The 20420-nt window shown below is 34.2% G+C and overlaps 1 protein-coding gene across 4 annotated transcripts; it reads right to left on the reverse strand.

The window, feature by feature from the left end:
* Positions 1-447: 447 nt before the first annotated feature.
* On the reverse strand, positions 448-7214 carry LOC110885084. Of its 4 annotated transcripts, none has more exons than XM_022132787.2 (11): positions 7074-7214; positions 4741-6456; positions 3945-4122; positions 3593-3721; positions 3102-3332; positions 2343-2489; positions 1687-1803; positions 1366-1532; positions 1117-1188; positions 907-1002; positions 448-791 (listed from the first exon to the last, which is right to left on the reverse strand). In XM_022132787.2, exons 2-11 carry the CDS (start codon positions 6332-6334, stop codon positions 703-705), a joined length of 2820 nt encoding a protein of 939 aa, XP_021988479.1. In that variant the 5' UTR covers positions 6335-6456; positions 7074-7214; the 3' UTR covers positions 448-702. The 4 variants fall into 4 exon arrangements, with proteins under 4 accessions (XP_021988479.1, XP_021988478.1, XP_021988476.1 ...); XM_022132786.2 differs by having other exon boundaries at positions 1687-1806; XM_022132784.2 differs by having other exon boundaries at positions 1687-1830.
* Between the last annotated feature and the right edge of the window lie 13206 nt (positions 7215-20420).

Raw genomic sequence — 20420 nt, forward strand, 5'->3', positions numbered from 1 at the left:
CGCCCCTGACCCAATGGATGCCATACGACATTTAATAGAAGCCAAGACTAGATGGCGATGTACACTTGAATTTCTTCACAGCATTACACAAAAACTTTGGCCTATAAATATACTCCTAACCAAACCTGAGTTACTTCACTTTCTCTCTACTCTCTAGGACTTGATAACAAATACGTGTACGCTTGCAGTCATGAGGTTGATCCCTTGACTATTGTTGCAACAAAACCGAAGCTTCAACCTGTTTTATTGGTCCTGCTTATGGGTGAGGAGGGAAATGATGATATACAATTGGATGGCCTATTGATCTAATTTAAGCCACTGGTGACAAATTTCTAAGTCCTGCTTAAATCATTGTAATATGTCAACATCAAAAATAAAGGTCATCCTGATTAAATTTTTGTGCCTTGGATGAATTATTGGAAAAAGAAGATGTTTGTGCAACAAAAGTAAAAATGTAATATCTTTGAACACCAGGAACAAAAATTAAGAGAACACATGTCAATGATAACAGCATAAATTTTATGAGACAAACACACGAATGTTGTTTTAAGGAATCCAACTAAAGTTGAACTTATAGTCATCCTAGTATCATGCTTATGATGACAGTTACAGAAACAGAGAGCTGGTATAATCACACACAGATGTTTATTCACTATCACACAAACTATGCTTGTGAAGCAGGTTTTTTAGATGATTCGTTCTTCAGATGCCAATAACATATGGAAAGCATTCATATTCATATTCATCTTGAAATGTATCTGGCTCAGCAGGACTTTTGCCACATGTAGAACCTGAGGAATCAATAGTTGTTTGATTAGTAACTGGAAATGTGCTTGAGACAACGGGTACCAAACATCTCCCTTGTGGAATTCTTCAAAAGAAAATGCCGTATTTCTTATAACATACCTGCATATGAAAACCCTTCATATAAATCTTTATATTCACATTCATATTCATCTTGATATGCATCTGGCTCAGCAGGAGTTTTGCCACACGTAGAACCTGAGGAATCAATAGTTGTTTGATTAGTAACTGGAAATGTGCTTGAGATGACGAGTACCAAACATAGCCCTTGAGGAATTCTTCAAAAGTCAATACGTATTTCTTATAACGTACCTGCATGTGAAAACCCTTCATATAAATCTTTATGTGCATTTGGCTCATCAAGAATTTCCCCAAATGTAGGATCTGAGGAATCAATAGTTGTTTGATTAGTAACTGGAAATGTAATTGAGACGACGGGTACCAAACATAGCCCTTGAGGAATGAATAGTTGAATGATCATTTGTTAAATGGGGCAATTTGCATGTAGTTATCTTTAACGGGTCAAACAAGTAAAAGAAAGTTGCTAAAAATGATACGTACAAGACGAATCAGTTGTAATTGAGGAACAACTGCTAAGTAAATCTGTACGGCAGGTGTGCACTTCCCTGTATAAGATCTCAAAGACAAATGGGTCCTCAGTAGATCTTTGAACCTGCTTTTGAGCACGACAACCACTTTCAACCTTGTAGCTACATCTATAATATTCTCTGCAAAATATTTACATACACTGTAATGAACTTGAGTCCTTGAAAATATCAGGACATCACTTTAAAATAGCTAGACATTATAGAAAACAAAATTTATTGTACATGATCAAAAGTATAAGTTCATTGTTTCATGCATATTCATTGATTTACATACCTCGGGTATTTGGAATCAAGAATGTTCTTTTCACCATATTTCCGCCAGCTATAGCCATCCTCAGTTGTTCCTTTAACCTTTATTTTCAGTTGGGACTTCGAAGTGGTGATACTAGAACTGCTGTACATTGGAATCAAGAATGACCTTTTCACCACATTTAACATTAATTTCAATTGTTATTTCTCCAAATAATAACAATTAAATATTTTAGTATTAAATAATTATTTTTCTAAATAATATTCATACTCACAAACAGTATTAAATAATTATTTTCTAAATAATATTCATACTCACAAACAAGTTTTGCATCAAACTTGTTTAATCACATTGGGATACGAGGGAAAAACCGATTGGAAATTTGAAAGGTGGTGGCCGCTCTATTAGGGTTATGATGATAGCTCTAGTACCAAGTTAAACTTGTTTTTCTTTTAGAACAAATTCTATCAACATCAGTCAATTATAGTCCCTAGATTTTATACACACGCTTTCGGTGATTTTTGTGTCATCAGTGTCATTTTAGTATAATTAAATTTAATGACCAAAGGAGAAATCATGACAAACCTTGATACGAGTTAGGACGTGTGGGGACACACTTGTTCAAGAATAATGACTTTTCCTAGGAGGCATGTTATAAACAAACATGTTTGATGACTTACTTGTTAGATTCTAACATTTGAGGCCTTTGTGCAAGTTCAAAATGACCATCTGTGATTACAGAAGCTGACTCGTTTGCGGTTGACGAATCACTGGGTCTAACTTTTAGTTGTTGGATCCCCTTAGCATCTCGAGTGATGATACTCTTTCTGCATACAGTTTCTTGTATATGTCAGTTGTATGGGTCAATTAGTTATTCATTTCAATGTTACCATGTACACTTTCTAAGACCGCAATTTTCGGAATAGACAATTTTCCGCTTCATCTTGTTTTCTTGTAATATTTATAGGGAACACTAGTAGGAGAAAACCTATATGCACCCCTGCAGAGGCGGAGGATAGTGGGTGCTCGGGGGTGCACCCGCCCACCCCAATATTTCGGTTAGAAGTGTACAAGTTTCGATTTTTCGTCTGAAAATTTTAAAATTATATAGGATCGCCCCCCAGATTATTTTTCCTAAATTGTATATTCTAAATATTTATAAACTTTGTATATAAATGATGGGTAGTTTGGTAAATATACACTTTGTTTTATTTGGAACTATTATTATTTGACCCGATTTGAATCGAATAGCCAACCCGACCTGAACCGAAACATAACGATAGGAAAAAAGTTTTTTGGGTCCCATTACTTTACGCCCCCTCGAAACTTTTGGTCAAGCTCCGCCACTGCACCCCTGTCTAGGTTATATGTACATATAGAATTATCAACGGCGTTCTGAAAGAGGAAATACTATAAACAATCATGTTTTGGTGACTTACATTTTGTTAACGTCCACCAATTGGGGCCTTTTTGCAATTTCAAAATAACTATCAGTATTTATAGAAGCTGACTCAGTTGTAATTGAGGAACAACTGCTAAGTAAATCTGTATGGCAGGTGTGCTCTCCGATGTAACAGACTTCAAAGACAGGTGGATGCTCAGTAGTTCTTTGAACCTGCTTTAGAGCACGACAACCACGTGTATGCTTGAAGCTACATCTATAATATTCTCTGCAAAATATTTACATATACTGTAATGAACTTGAGTCCTTGAAAATATCAGGACATCACTTTAAAATAGCTAGACATTATAGAAAATTAAATTTACTGTACATGATCAAAGTTATATTTTCACTGTTTCACACAAATTCATTGTTTTCCATACATAATGAAAAGCTTTTTTCACACAAAATATTTTCCTTCCCTAGAAGAAAATATTGTGAGCATTGTTATTCGCTAAAAGAGCAGCAAGGAAAAGGTTATTGATATACCTCTGGTATTTGCTACCAAGAATTTCCTTTTGACCATACTTTCTCCAATGATAGACATCAGCATAAGTCTCCCGAACCACTATTCTTGTGCTGACTTCTGTTTTGCGCTTATAACAACCACGACGCTTTCTGGGAGGAAAATAAACCATATTACATATATGCATATTTATCTTGCCTAATTGTTTTCTACTTTTTACGCCTCAGTAAAATTTACGTTACAATGTGTATCTAAGAATACTACATCCCGTAAACACATATTTACGATTAATTATACATAGCTATATCTAATATCGAGGTATAGACTGTAGCATACTACGAGAGAAGGAAGAGAAAGTTAAAGTTTTCGATGTACCTCGGCAAACTTGAATCAAGACTTTCATTTTGAAAAGGCTTTCTCTGGATGTAACAATCATAAGAAGGTGACGATTTTCGGGTTTCATTAAACAAGTCCACATTGTGATCAATCTGAAGCTTTTCGACACATTCCCTGTCTTCCTTGGTATCCGTTGACAAGTTTTGATTTACTTGACCTATAGATTGACTCAGAAAAAAATAATTAAATACTTGAGAGAACATATACACACTGACCGACTTTATTACAGTGAATTATCTATATACAAATTGGACTAGTACATAACAACATCATCTTGATTCATATTTTGTAAAGAGAAACCTTCAAATAGCCTTTGTTTTAAAAAGCGATAGACGCACAAAAGCGACGAGGTCTAAAATTGAGGCGCGAAGCGTAAAGCGCAAAAGCGGTGGGCTTTCCGTACCCAAGGCACAAGATGTTTATATAATTTTTTTATATATCCCATACATATCCCATAGGTTTTTAGCTTCCTTTAACCAAAATATAGCTAAATAAGGCTTTTATACCATTTTACTTGCATGTACAAGTCAAAAAACCCAAGGTACAACTTTTTTCTGCAGAAAAACGCCTCAGATACATGAGGCGCGCACCTCAGGCCAAAAAGCCCCCAAAAAAAACCCAAAAATCTGCGCCTTTTTGGCGCTTCTTGTAATTACACAAGGCGCTGAGCGAAAAAGCCCCAGAAGCTTCGCCTCAGGCGCGCTTTTTAAAACCAAGCAAATAGCAGCGCTCTTAAGATTTTGTTGCTTAAAACAATCACCGAAATGAAATTTACCAGGAACTGAAGGAACAATCTGAAGCTCGAGAAAGTGTTGGAGTGAGTTTGTCTCTTCTGCTAATTGATCCATCAAACTCCCATCTCTTTTGAGTTGTACAAAGACACTCTCCCATGTTAGTTTTCCATACTTTAATGCATCCCACCATTCAATCTCCCCCTTAATTGCCATCGTATCTCTAGGTATTTCCATGTCGGAAAGATAGTCGAGTTTCATGCAATTAAAAACAAGTAAAGTATTTAATCGTGGTGCAATGCAGACACCACCAGAAACACTCACTAGCTCAGGTAAGTCTATAAGGGATATCCTCCTTAAGTTTGGGAGAAATGGACCATTACTCCGAGGGGCACCCTCCTCCAAATTTACAAGACAGTTGACCTTGGGGCAGTCTTCAACTATAATTTCAGTCAAACTTTGCAGATTATCAAGCAAGCATTCAGTTAAAATGCTAGTGAGCTCCGGGCATGTATGCAGAGCTAGAATAGTTAAACATGATAGACTGGTTATGCCAATTCGACCCTTTGAAATCCTTTGTAGCTTCTTCATGAAATTAATGCTCAAGTATTGCAGTGATCCAAGTATTTTAACATCTTCATTATGGCTTGTAGATTTATTTTTGTCTCCATAAAAATCCTCTTGATCGACCAGAGTTTGCATCTCATTACACTCCATTAACAAACAGTATTTAAGCTTCCTTATGTCAAACACTGAGAGCTTCTTAATAGTCCAATGACGGCGCAAGTATAAAGCTCTAGCATCTCTAATTAACTCCGCAATTTCATCGGTGTTTCCCTCACCATTCATATATTTCACACATTTCTCCAGTTTCAAGAAGTTTTCTTCAGTATCAAGTTGCACAGAAAATGGGAGCTCTTCACAATGACCGGTCATGAATCTATAATTCCATAAACTTGAATATATCGGTACCTTATACCTTTCTAGCCTTAAGAATTGCTGCAATGCTTTAGCAGTTGGTAAGTAGAGCTTCAGAGTTTTAAGGTCTGGTAAGAAACAAAGATCTCCCATAATGGCTTCCAAAAGTTCTACCTCCCACCATTCAGCTTCTGGACTCACACTGATACTTAACTCCTTCAGCTTCGTTAACTTTAAGATTGTCATCCTTGGGATTATGTGCTGTATGCCATGTCGGTCTTTATGGTCATCTGCATATGCAGACAAAGAGACCCTTAGACGTTCCAAAGTCTCTAATTTGCCAATTTCTTTTGGTAGATACATGATCTCAGTTCCTTCAAGATCAAACAACTTGAGATTCTTAAGTGCTCCAACTTCAGGTGGTAATTCTATCAAAAGTGAACAGTCTCGCAAGATAAACCTTTCAAGAGAGCGTAGCCTGGAAATGGATGGAGGCAAAGATTGTATGCATGTATGAGATAAATCTAGTAACCGAAGGACTGGACCGACTATCGTATGCTGAAATACAGATGGAGGTCGAATTGTCAAACTATTTTTCTCTTGCAAAATCGACTTTGCCAAGAAGGGGGGAAACTGAAGCTCTGGGGTCAAGGTAGAGATTTTGTGATTGTTCAAGTGCAGCACATCTCCATACAAACGATTCTCAACTAAAGACTCCATTGATCCTTTTTAACTTATGGGCTTTTAACAAACAGAATATATCAATAAGTCACCAACCTAAACCTCCTCACCCTCCTGCATCATATAAGTATTTCATATGTTTAGGAGAGCAGGATCAATTCCTGTACATAAGCAAAACAGATACACCATCAGGTCTTAAAATATTTGTCCAAATATTCATATATCTTCTTCCACCAAATGTTACAGCCCAAACAGGAAAACTCAATCCAAAAGACTAATCTGACGGGTATGAGAGACCATTTGGACTCTAAACTCCACATCTGTTGTCCGTACAACCGATGTGAGACAAGTCCTATACCTTGCAATGGTTTCAGTCCATTACGGGCTTGTCCCACATCGGTTGTATAGACAACAAATGTAGGGTTTATAGACCAAATAGACACTCTCACCGACCAGATTTATTATTTGGGATGAGTTCTTTTGTTTGGTTAGACAAAACCTAACACTTGATGTTTGTTAACTGCTAGAAATATATATCACAAACAACAGATTTGTAGTAAAAGTGTTCTAAACCCTAAATTGGGGTCGGTTTACAAGCTATCAATCAACCAATTTATAGTTTGAAATTAGCAAAATCATCACTAAGATTACATGTACTTGATGTTTTACGAATCAAATGCGATCGATCAGGAGATATATGGCAAAGCAGTAAATGACCTAAACGTTGACTTTGAGAAGCATAACCATAAAAAATAAAAATAAATCCAAGAGAACATACTTTAATTTCTAGATTGAGATCTTCAGTCCAGTTAAACTGGAGAGTGAAATTAACTTGATGATCCACTCGAAAACATATTTGGTCAAGTCAACGGTTCATTGCTGAAACGAAAGCCAACAACTACCAGCAGGGAAATTGCATGGAAATTGCACAAAAAATTAGAGTAAATTATACTTTTCGTCCTTTATTTTTATTTTTGTATCACATTGCAGCGGATGCACTTTAATTTTAATAATTACTTATTTGAAAAACTCATTACACCCTAGATCCTTTAGCACTAACCCAGTTAAATTTATCAGTTAAATCTGGCTATGTGCAAGGCATATGAGAGTAATATAGTCTTTTTACCAATTTATTTACAATTATTATTATAAATAAAACACAAATAAATTTTTAAAAACCAATATGTAACTCTCTTCTCTCACTTTGAAATCTTTCTCTCTCTCTCTCCTTCTCTCTCTAAACTAACCAGCAGCAACCACCACCTCAGCCACCCTAACCCACCCCGTCCGCCACACCACTCCCACCTCCTCTGTTTGAAACCCTAAGCACCACCAATCTCATCCGCCACACCACTCCCATCTCTGTCGTCTGCACACACCCTTTTCTCTCTCTAAACCCTTTCTTCCCCAACCTAATCCACATCCCCATTTCTGCAATTTGACACCAACCAAAGTCACCACCACCACTATTTCCAGCGACATCCAGTCACCACCACCACCATTGATTCTCCATCCCCCAAAAACAAGGCCGCCGACTCGCCGCCATCCTTCTTGAACCCAAAATCTGAACAACGTAAGCCGATTTGAACTAGATCTCACCGGATCTGTCATGGCCCATTGATTCTTCGTTCTCGTTGCTGGTGTCTATAAAAAGCGTGTGAAGATCCGACGCCGATGATTAACTTATGATTTTTGTTATTGTTGTTTATAAAAAGCTTGTGATTTTAGTTAAATCATAAAGTAAACTTATGATTTTTGTTATTCAAGTTTCTGATCTGAATTAAATTGTAGAGCGATTTGTTTATTGTAAACTTGATGTGAATATAGTTCAATCTTAGAGTAAATTTATGATTTATAAGATGCCAGTATCTCTGATCTTGATCTGATTCAAATTGTGGTTTGATAATTTAATTTGATGATTTGTAGTAGCTAATGTGATTGTAGGTCCGAGACCTGGATCTGCCGGAGCGGTTACACCACCGCCTGCAAGTCACATTAGGTTGGTGAGATATATAAAGGGAGGGAGAGAGGTGACAACAGTGGTGGTGGTGGTGGTGGTGGCAAGTGAAGAAGAAGAACAATTGGGTTTTATTTATAAATACATCTTTAAATAAAGGGTTGGATAAAATGACTGAAATACCCTCATGTGCTTTGCACATAGCCAGACTTAACTGATAAATTTAACCGGGTTAGTGCTAAAGGACTTAGGGTGTAATGAGTTTTCCATAAGAGGACTGTGACTATAATTATTGAAGTTAAAGTGCATCCACTGCAATCCGATACAAACATAAAGGACGAAAAGTGTAATTTACCCAAAAATATATTTAATATTTGAAAAGTCTTACCCAAAATATCATCTACTCGCCCCAAGCTCGCTGCTGGAACCTCAATGAGGCCCTATGTCATCAACTTACATCTATCCTCCATATCAGCTTCATATCGTCCCCCTCCGTCAAAAAGATAATGTTCCCCTTCCATTTTTATAAATAAATTAAGAGCATCAATGAAGACCCTAAAAATATGTGAGTAGGTTTAGTTATATTATAAGAAATGTTTGTTAGTGTTTTTGAGTGGTTGTGAGTAGACGAGAGAGAAATATATGTGAATGTCACTGTTCATTTGTAAATATAGGGGAAAAATATTTGGAGAGAGAAAACCTTATAAAATTTTTAGAAATGCTTGTGAGTGGAGGAGAGAGAATAAATAATGATAAATATATAAAAAATATTATTTAATTGAAAAGGAGAAAAAAGTAGTTGTTTTAGTGTAAATATACGGATATGGATAAAGATTTCATTGTGAATACTCTAAGAGAGGGAGGGAGAAAGCCCTTCCATTTTTATCGTTAAGTTAAGAAAGCGAGGGAGAAAGAAAAGGGACATAGAAATTCCCCATGGTTGCACCAATCATTGACGGGGGACGGTGTTCCTCTTCGCCACCGGCTACACATTGGATTTCCCGACCCCCTTGCCCATTCCACACCCCTTAGCCTAAACTAGTTGTTTGGCTTGTTTGAATTGAAGTCAAAATTTTAATATGCATCATCGTAGTCAGTAAATCTTACCGATAGCAAAATTTTAATACACATAAATTAAAAATTCATTGGTTTGTACTTTGTAACTTTTTGCGTGTGTTTTATAAATATTATTTTGGGTTATAGATGTTCATATGTGTAAAAATCAAAGATGGCTTGGTCCTTTTGAAAGCCAAGCTAGAGAGCTATTTCAACTCATGTAAATGATTTGAGCCTAAGCCCAATCTAGCTAGTCATGTGCTTGTTATTTCAAGCAGTGAATTTGTTCTACGCCTCTACAATCGCTTGGATACATGATTTTTAATACATATGGGGAAAACGTATACGTCAAGTTTAACAAGACACAATAGGTTAAAATTATTACAACCAATCGATATAAAGGTGGGACCCGTTTCAAATTCACCTAAATTATAATTTTTTTGTGAAACTAGGGGAGTGTGCTTTATATAATTTGGAAATTGTAGAAATATAGCCTAAAACTTATAATATTTTGTTATGTGTGGGATAGATTTGTGTGTATGCCTCAAAACTAACTTTAGAAATTTTGTCCTTGTATCGTTATTGATTCAACAACTAGATTCCTTTTTACGATTTAAAGATTATTATACCTATGGATACCTATATATATATATATATATATATATATATATATATATATATATATATATATATATATATATATATATATATATATATATATATATATATATAAAAATAGGGGAAGGTTCAAATGAAAACCTCTAGTTATTGTGAAAACTCGAAAACTAATTAAAAAAAGCCAAAAAAACATACAAAAAATTTTTTTTTTAATTTTTTTTTTTGCAATCAAAATTTCGCAGGTTTTTTAATATAAAAAAAATTTCAAAAAAAAAATAAAAAAAAATTGTGTAGTGCACATGTGTAATACTGCACATATGTATGTGTACTACACATGTGTATTATTACACATGTGCACTACACAAAAATTTTTTTTTTTTTTTTTTTGAAAAAAAGTTTTTTTTATATATAAAAACTAGCGATTTTTATAAAAAAAAATTGAAAAAAAAAATTTTGTGTGTTTTTTAGGCTTTTTTTAGTTAGTTTTCGAGTTTTCACAATAAAAGTGGTTTTCATTTGAACCATCCCCTATATATATATATATATATATATATATATATATATATATATATAGGATTAGGTTCAAACGTGAACAAAATCCCAAGAGTGAACTGCGTGAACTGATCTGGGCCCTTGATTTTTATGATCTTAAGATTTAAATGAGTGGCATGATGGTAATTATGTGGTTAATTTTTTCCATTTAATTAAATACAAAAAGGGTATATGTGTAATTTCAATCTTAAATTGATTGCATAAATCTCTCACAAATCAAGTAATCAATTATCCTCTTAAATTGATTGCATAAATCTCTCACAAATCAAATCAAGGATTAGGAAATATGTAACTTAATTCAGTTATTAAAATAATTATTTGTTTAAATGCGATGTACACATGTGTATTCTGATATTGCCCTCTTTTTAATGCGATGTACACATGTGTATATCGTCTGTTTTTATGATATCTCAGATTTTTTTTTGTATTGAATGTTGATGTACACCTGTGAATTACTGTACACATATGTACGATGCTGAGTACACATGTGTACTGTTCTATTTATATCCAAGTACACATGTGTATACCGTTGAAATATGAAGTTTACGTGGATCTTAAAAATCAAAATTTGAATTATGTTGATGAAATCTGAAATATAAATTAAAATTGAAATCTGGTGATTTGTTGTTTGTTTTGATAATTATCTTATTAATAAATAAACATAATGTGGATAATGAATTTAAATTAGGAAAGATGTAACTTAATTCAATTATTAAAATAATGATTTAAATCTAATTTTTTATATAATTACAATCCTACCCTTAACAACTAAAAAGGAAATCAATGGTTCATATTTGTTCACACAGTTCACTCTTGGGAGGTTGTTCACGCTGGAACCCTACCCCATATATATATATATATATATATATATATATATATATATATATATATATATATATATATATATAGGGGAAGGTTCAAATGAAAACCACTAGTTATTGTGAAAACTCGAAAACTAATTAAAAAAAGCCAAAAAAACATACAATTTTTTTTTTAATTTTTTTTTGCAATCAAAATTTCGCAGGTTTTTTAATATAAAAAAAAAAAAATTGTGTAGTGCACATGTGTAATACTGCACATATGTATGTGTACTACACATGTGTATTATTACACATGTGCACTACACAAATTTTTTTTTTTTTTTTGAAAAAAAGTTTTTTTATATATATAAAAACTAGCGATTTTTATAAAAAAAAATTGAAAAAAAAATTTTTTTTTGTGTGTTTTTTAGGCTTTTTTTAGTTAGTTTTCGAGTTTTCACAATAAAAGTGGTTTTCATTTGAACCATCCCCTATATATATATATATATACTAGGTTATAACCCCGTGTATTACACGGGTTGAGTAAATAAATTTCTATACTAAATAATAAAATATTATATCTTTAAAAACTTTCTTTATTACACGGGTTGAATAAATATAATTTTATATATTAAATAATAAAAAGTTATATATATAAGAACCATATTGTACGGGTTGAATTAATGTAATTTTATATACCAAATAAAAAAATTATATCTTTAAATCACATGTATTACACGGGTTGAATAAATGTAATATTGTTTACCAAATAATAAAATAATACATCTTTAAAAAACCTCATTTATTACATGAGTTAAATAAATGTAATTTTATATAACAAATAATAAAAAAGTTAGTAAATGTAATTTTGTATAGTGAAAATAAAAATATTTAATATATTAATACAAAGTTTGGTTTTCGTGATAAATAATTTGTTTTATCTAAAATGTTTTAAATTAACAATTTACAATTTCGGATACTATTTTATTAGAAAAATAGAAGAATGGTATTCGAAATTTAAAGTAGGATAAAATTTAATATTAGCTAATTATTCATTTATTTATTTAATTAATATAAGATAAGTTTGAAAATGAGGCGAGAAAATCATAAAATAAATACCTACAAAGAACGACATGTGTCACACATTAATGTTTTATTATATAGTATAGAATAGATAAAAATTTAGATTGATATAAATAGATTATTTTGTTGTAGCAAAATTTGTTAACGAAGTCTCAATAAATTTAACCAATTATTTAAAACTCCATAAATGTATAAATGATAAATAATATTAGTTAGAGTAAATTACGATTTTAGCCCATGTGGTTATATCACTTTTACCCTTTTAGCCAAAAAAAGAATTATTTAACATCTGAGCCCCCAACGTCTTTTTTTCTAACCCTTTTGGCCCCTAACACTAACCTCATCCATTTAGGGGCGAAAATGGTTAGAAAGAAAACGTTACGGGCCAAAAATATTAGAAAAAAATACGTTGGGGGCTCAGATGTTAAAAAATCTTTTTGGGCTAAAAGAGTAAAAGTGATATAATCACAGGTGCCAAAATTGTAATTTACTCTATTAGTTAAATAAAAAATATTATAAATGAGAAGGAGATTAAACTAAATAATAATTATCCATAAGAAATTAAACTAAATAATATTTAGTAGGAGGATTATCTATAATTAATTAGAAAAATTAAATTAAAATAATACTTATCTATAAAACATGGCCTAATATGATGACAAGTGTCCTTAAAATGGTTTCTTTTATTATATAGTATAGATAGATATTAAATAATGATTTTTTATATTCTTAACAAAACTTTAATTGACGTCACAAATTAAAACCTAGATAAAGACCATTAAAAAATTAGCTAAGAGAAAGGGAAAAAGTCTTCGCTACAACCATCAAATACAACGTCTGTTTTCCTTTATTAATTTACCTTTTTTTTCTTTCTTTTATTTCATCCTTTAAGAGGGAATTAGAATTTAATGTACGCGTCACAATAAATTATTATACATGGTGTGTAAAAAAAATAGACATCATAAATTAAGTTATACTTGCATCATAAATTAAGTTATACTTTTAGATGATACATGTTTATATTTTAATTTATTATATCTAATCTAATAGTATAATCATCACATTTTTTGTTTTAAATTTTTACACTTATTTATATATAAGTACGAACAAATCACACTAAGCTTAAACGAAATATTAATTCGAACATTTTTCAAATCAAAATTAAATTATGGGTTTTTGTTTAATAATTTCAAATCAAAATTAAATCCATAAATTATAGGTTAGATTTAAAACACATTTTAGACTTTAGATTCAATCAAAATAAAATTCTAAAATAATATTTAAATCTTTTTAATTTAAAATTTAAAATTTATCTATAAATTATTGATGCCATCATTGAATGACATGTGTCCCAAATCAGGTTTCTTTTATTATATAGTATATATATATGTATATATATATGTATATATCTATACTACTTTAATAAGGATATGTGAAGGACAAGATGGTAATTGAACAAGGTGTTGAAAAAACACTTAATGCACAATGTACAACTGTTAAGGCACAAGAAAACACAAACCCTTTTACCCTTTACAAGGGTATACATCTGCCGTCCAAAATGTTTTACTTTCTCACACGGATCAACATCGGGACCGTCCATTTGACTTCACACGGATCACCATATGCTTTCTCTCTCAATGCTCACACATCTCACAAAACAACATCAGATCTTCTTCTCTCTCTCTTCTCTCTCTCTTCTCGGCGATCTAGGGTTTCATGAGATCTATCACCAGATCCGTTTGAATCTATCACCAGATCCGTTTGATGAGCAGATCTAGGGATCCACAGATTTGAACAAGGGATCCGTTTGATGTTCTGATAAGTTGCAATGAGTGTTATATATCTTACCATGTTCTTTTGTGATTCTTACTTTTCTGGTGAAGCGGTTGACGGATGTTCGAACGACGAAATCTGGGGTTTACGAAGGATTTTCGCATGTGTTTTGTGATGAATCGACTCAGGTTAGGTTCTAAATGTTGATTTATCTTTAATCTTGATGTGGATTTGTTAGTAGATAGATGCGGTTATTTCAAATTAGGTTGAAAGTTTTGTGATATTTGAATTTGTATTTTTGGTGATGATAGTTAGGTTAATTTCAGATATGACATAGTGAAAGGATAAATTCTTTTTGTAGTTTTGATTTTACTTTATTCTGTTATATTTTGATCTTTTCCTTCATTTTTGGGACTGATAAGTGTCATGGTTTTGTGAAAATCTGAGGTTTACGAAGGATTTTCGCATGTGTTTTGTGATGAATCGACTCAGGTTAGGTTCTAAATGTTGATTTATCTTTAATTTTGATGTGGATTTGTTAGTAGATAGATGCGGTTATTTCAAATTAGGTTGAAAGTTTTGTGATATTTGAATTTGTATTTTTGGTGATGATAGTTAGGTTAATTTCAGATATGACATAGTGAAAGGATAAATTGTTTTTGTAGTTTTGATTTTACTTTATTCTGTTATATTTTGATCTTTTCCTTCATTTTTGGGACTGATAAGTGTCATGGTTTTGTGAAAATCTGAGGTTTACGAAGGATTTTCGCATGTGTTTTGTGATGAATCGACTCAGGTTAGGTTCTAAATGTTGATTTATCTTTAATCTTGATGTGGATTTGTTATTAGATGCGGTTATTTCCTACATCCGATGTTTTAGTTAGGATTTACCTTTTTAATTTTTTTTTATGTTTACTTGTTTGTTTATATGTCACATGCAGATTAGTAAGACAAAGGTGTTTCTAAGGGCCGGACAGATGGCAGAGTTTGATGGTTGTCGGACTAAGGTCCTAAGTTATACGACCTAGATGGCTTGGATGTTTCCCAAGTGTTCTATGATGCATAAGCTGAGCCTGTGAGGGTATGATGCATAAGCTGAGCCTGTGGGGCTATGATGCATAAGCTGAGCCTGTCGACTCTATGATGCATAAGCTGAGCTTGTGTTCTTAATATGTCTGAACTGAAACTGTTAAGGCTATGATGCATAAGCTGAGCCTGTGAGGTTACATATGTGTTTCTTGTGCTTAAAACAGCTGTACATCATGCTTTAAAGGTTGTTTAAGTTTAGTGGAAAATTACTCTTGTACATCATGCTTTAAAGCGGGGTTACATAACACAATAGACTGTGATGATGATTGTATTTTGAGGGTACATAGAAGATCCGAGTAGCATCTTGGTGGGGCAATATCCAGGTTGCATAGTTCTCACTTTGCAACCGTGTGTTGCAGCCATGGCTTTACCCGTAGTTGTGTTCATCTCTCAATTACATGTCTGAGTCTTCCAGTTGAGTGTAGTTGAGAGTTTGTAAAGTGTGAGTAGAGTGTAGATATCTCTGAATTATTTATAGAGACTGAAGCAAGCATGCTGTCTTTCAAGCATGCTGTCTTTCAAACAGTGTATGGAAGAGTGTTGATATATTATAGAGACTGCAGCAAGCAAGCTGTCTTTCACACAAAAGTAAAGTGTTGCTTTTTCCTGTTGATTGTACTTCCCTGCTTTTGGCATCCGTTTTTGTGAGATGTGATGTTGTTTTGTGAGATGTGTGAGCATTGAGAGAGAAAGCATATGGTGATCCGTGTGAAGTCAAATGGACGGTTTACGTAACACCCAAGCTATGACAGGTCATCATTCCAACGAGCTATCTTAGCAACCCAGTGTTAAAGGTCTTCCTTTTAAAAGGTCGAAGAACAGTTCAGGCTTGACCATAGATGCGGTCTCACCATCCCATGTCAGATTCAAGAACAGTTCAGGTATGTCACTCGCAACTCGCAAGGAAACCTTTTTTTAGGATCTGAATTTAATTAGTTATACCTTTGGTTAACGACTGTCACGATCACTATTTTTACAGAACAAGCTCACTCCGATCTTCTGGCTGCCGGAGAAAGTGTATCTGCTTGGAGAGTCTCGGAATCGGCTTTAGTGACGCTGAACGCTGCTTCATTCGAATCGATGGGGGCTTCATATGCAGAATGTTCCGTCACTTAGTGGTCTCATGCTCACTCAAGCAGAGGTAAAGTAAAGTTTATCATCATTCATCAATGTCATTTATATTAAATTTATTTTAAGTTAATAGTGTACTGGTTATAACTAATATCAAATCTTTACTAATACTTGATTTCTTTTTATCATGGTTGACTTTGCGAGAACTAACGGAGCTTGTGTTCTTAATATGTCTGAACTGAAAGTGTTTGAGGCTATGATGCATAAGCTGACTCTGTCAGGTTACATATTTGTTTCTTGTGCTTAAAACACGTGTACTTCATGCTTTAAAGGTTGTTTAAGTTTCGTGGCAAATTACTCTTGTTGTGTACTCCGGATTTTGTGTTCTTAATCTGTCTGAACTGAAAGTGTTTGAGGCTATGATGCGAAAGCTGAGCTTGTGTTCTTAATAAACATATGTGAAGGACAAGATGGTAATTGAACAAGGTGTTGAAAAAACACTTAATGCACAATGTACAACTGTTAAGGAACAAGAAAACACAAACCCTTTTACCCTTTACAAGGTTATACATCTTCCGTCCAAATGTTCTTAATCTGTCTGAACTGAAAGTGTTTCAGGCTGTGATGCGAAAGCTGAGCTTGTGTTCTTAATCTGTCTGAACTAAAAGTGTTGAGTCTATGATGCATAAGCTGACCTTGTGTTCTTAATCTGTCTGAACTAAAAGTTTTTTGAGGCTGTGATGCAAAAACTGAGCCTGTGTAATCTATCTGAACTGAAAGTGTTTGAGGCTGTGATGCAAAAACTGAGCCTGTGTAATCTATCCAACAACTCAAGCAAATGTTTTCTTTGCATTTTAGGGGGAACATGGGTGCATCTCTCCACAGGGCATACAAGACACAGGTTATTGGCGGCAGCTCGCCATATTTAACATATAAAAAAACTTTATATGTTAAATTTGGCGGGCTTCCGCCAATGACCTGTGTCTTGTATGCCCTGTGGAGAGATGTACCCATCTTCCCCCTAAAAAACATAGAAAACATTTGCTTGAGTTGTTGGACCGAGCGAACCTTGCATAATGCGTCAAGGGAAACTATTGGTCGAGCGAGACATTTGTTCAGGTATCCTTATTTCATGATAAAATGATTATGAATAGCTGTGCATAAACTAATCGCAAGTTTGTTTGGTATATGCAGGGTAATAGGGAACAGAGGTTGAACCTGTGGTTTGACGCAACAAAGAACTTCCGTACTTACTCTATTCTATGACTACTGCAGTGACACCGGTCGGCTTGAATCGAGCCCAAATCAGTTTTCTGGATTTGAAATGATAGCCATTCAAGTTTATAATAAAAAGCAATCATGCTGTAGTGAACTACTTTAAAAAAAAAAAAACAGATGTATGTATGTATGCATGTTCTGATTATATATTATTGATTATGTATTCATTATTGATTATCTTGTATACACTTGTACGAAGTGTCATGCACAGCAAAAGGTAAAGTTATTCTTTGTGTGCATTGCCACTCAAGTTCATTGTTTGGGTCAACTAACGGGTCAAAATAGGCTTTCGAACTCTAAAAATGGATCTTCGGAATCAGTTAGTTGTAGCAAGAAAATGGTTGGTTGGGTTATGTGGTTAACTTTACTAGATATGCCATCACTTCATCTGTTATAAAACACAATATTGACCCATCGGTTGGCAGGTTTCAAATCTTGACTTGACCTTTAGAGCATATGTATTGGTAAATATCTGCCAACGTGCAGTAAGTAATCAGACAGCGTTACCTTTTCAACACTTAACATTTTAATGTTGTTTTTGTAGTTATGTTTAATACAAGTATAAATAGTTGGACAAAGGAACCTAAAATCTTGACCCGGATTACAATTTAAATTACATAAGGTACTAATAGATCCTACTTGACCCGGATTACATCTCTAAACAATGAAACCCTAAAATCTTGAGCCATTTTTCTCTCTAAATTCACTTGCTACAATTTATCGCGCCATATTGAAATCGAAGAACAACAAACCTATAGGTGATAAACTAACGGTAAACGAGTATCCTATTGTAAATCGTTGATAGGTCCGTAACGATCCGATTTCAGTCTCAGTTCGGTGAAAAATAGTGAGACGGGTGATTCGAGCCAAAAACAAACGCTAAAAAGATAGATGAACAAAAGATTTAACAATAGAAACCTTCATTAATGGTGAAAAACAAATACAACGATAATCATCCACCCCGGGTGAGCTCCCCCGGGGTGGTGGCTCACAAATGCCCTCCCTACAAATGAGGTGTAGTTCCCTATATATAGACCCTTGAGCCTTGTCCTCCAAGCAAGCCGCCTCTTGCTTGGAAAACTTACTAAAGACCCTAAAATGTCCGACTAAAATAACTAAAAACGCCATCCTATACAAAATAATACATATGCTAAATAATGTCGGCGTAATTGATAACATCATTCTCCATTTTGACCCAACAATATTCCCTCGAGAATGATGCTATCAATTCTTCAAATGATCTTCAAAAATAAATCCGACGTCGTCTTCGAATCTTCACAAATCGGCTAAGTACCCAAAATCTTCATTGTCGTTTTCCCCCGCAAATGTAGACCCTCCTATATCTTGTCAATCAAAGCTCCGTATCTTTTTAAAGATAAAATTGTAATAGGCATGTGATAGGGTTCAAACTCCAATGATAAAAATTAAATACTTAGCTTCATCATGAGAATCTTCAACTCTGTCAGATTGCATTTAGCTCCCGATCCAACGCTAAAGTCGCCGATAATTTCTTTGGTGACAAAAACGCAAAACTCACCAAAGTCATTGGCCCATAAAATAATCTTGTACTCCGACCCAATCTTGAGCAATAATTCCCGGTGACATCATCAAAACACCATATTTTCTGTCATCAAAATAGGTCTGCCACCCAATCATGTGCGGCCCAGTAGTGAGTAATTCTTTTTTTTAAGAAAAAGAATCCATTCCAGCCCAAAAGATTTCTATGTTCACGGAAACTAACAATAACCAACAAATTATACCCACCTCATTCCAAAATAAATCCATGTGCCCAATCTATTTATTCAAAAGTAATAAAAGAATACCAATATTGATCCATGAGTATCAGGTGGGGCCTTTAACCATTCTAAAGTCATCACCATCATTCTGCAATCATGACTGGGAATTTTGTACCAGGCCCATACGAGGTAATTAAAATCAATCAGTGGAGCCCAACATACAATCAAAGGCCCAACATGCACCAACCTGCAAACCCTAGCCACTAGCAAGCAACCCAGCCGCCATCAGACATCTTTATCGAACCGCCATGAAAGATCATCGTACACGCTGTCTTCCACCATGCCCCATCGTCACCACCCAAGTTAACCGGTGACTTCCCCTGGTCGGATATCCTATTCCGACGTCACCATCTTCTGATTGAACACCATATTCACCGGTGACCGGAAAACCAAACTGTTGCACATTCGACAATCGAACATCATACGTCTCTATCAACTCCCAGCCGCCTCCACTGGTTCACCGTCCAAACCGCCGTCAACCACCGTCAATCGAAAAGGCTCTGTTTGAACGGAGCAGACGCAACCGGTAGTTGCCGGAATTGATATAAAAAATGATGTGTATCTCTGGATTCACATGAAGTCATAGAACGGAATCCAGAAACCCCATCAGTGATAAGAATATCGCACACAACATCCCTTCGATTCCGTCAACTGAGATATACCGGTGAGACATCACCGTTCTCACACAAGATTCTACTCCGACGACAAAACATAGAATCCAACCTTAACCCTCAACATGTTGAACAACGGTAAACAACCATGAAACCCTCCAACAATTCGATTCATCACAACCTTTCTCTCTCTCTCTCACACTCTCTTCTTTGTTTCTCACTTTACACAACACACACACAACTGATGAACAAAAATATGAAGAACTTTTCCATTGCTTGTTTGAAAACTGTATTTGGATTTGGTGCAAATCAGGTCGTTGTTTTTCTATTTTGGGGTAGGAGTTGGGGTTCTTCTCGGGCGAGGGTTACTTCTTTTCAGAATCTTGAGGGTGAAGCTATGAGGGTATTTTTTTTTTTGATCTGTGAATGAATAAATACGCT

Source organism: Helianthus annuus, chromosome 10 (genome assembly GCF_002127325.2).
Source record: "Helianthus annuus cultivar XRQ/B chromosome 10, HanXRQr2.0-SUNRISE, whole genome shotgun sequence".
NCBI classification, from domain to species: Eukaryota; Viridiplantae; Streptophyta; class Magnoliopsida; order Asterales; family Asteraceae; genus Helianthus; species Helianthus annuus.

What these genes read in the sequence shown, in the direction of transcription:
- LOC110885084 (XM_022132784.2), bottom strand. Translation starts at nt 6,334, where the DNA reads ATGGAGTCTTTAGTTGAGAATCGTTTGTATGGAGATGTGCTGCACTTG. An exon ending in CTTGATTCAAGTTTGCCGAG is followed by an intron (nt 3,722 to 3,944) that starts GTACATCGAAAA and finishes TTTTCCTCCCAG; the next exon opens with AAAGCGTCGTGGTTGTTATA. An exon ending in AATTACAACTGATTCGTCTT is followed by an intron (nt 1,189 to 1,365) that starts GTACGTATCATT and finishes TTGATTCCTCAG; the next exon opens with ATCCTACATTTGGGGAAATT.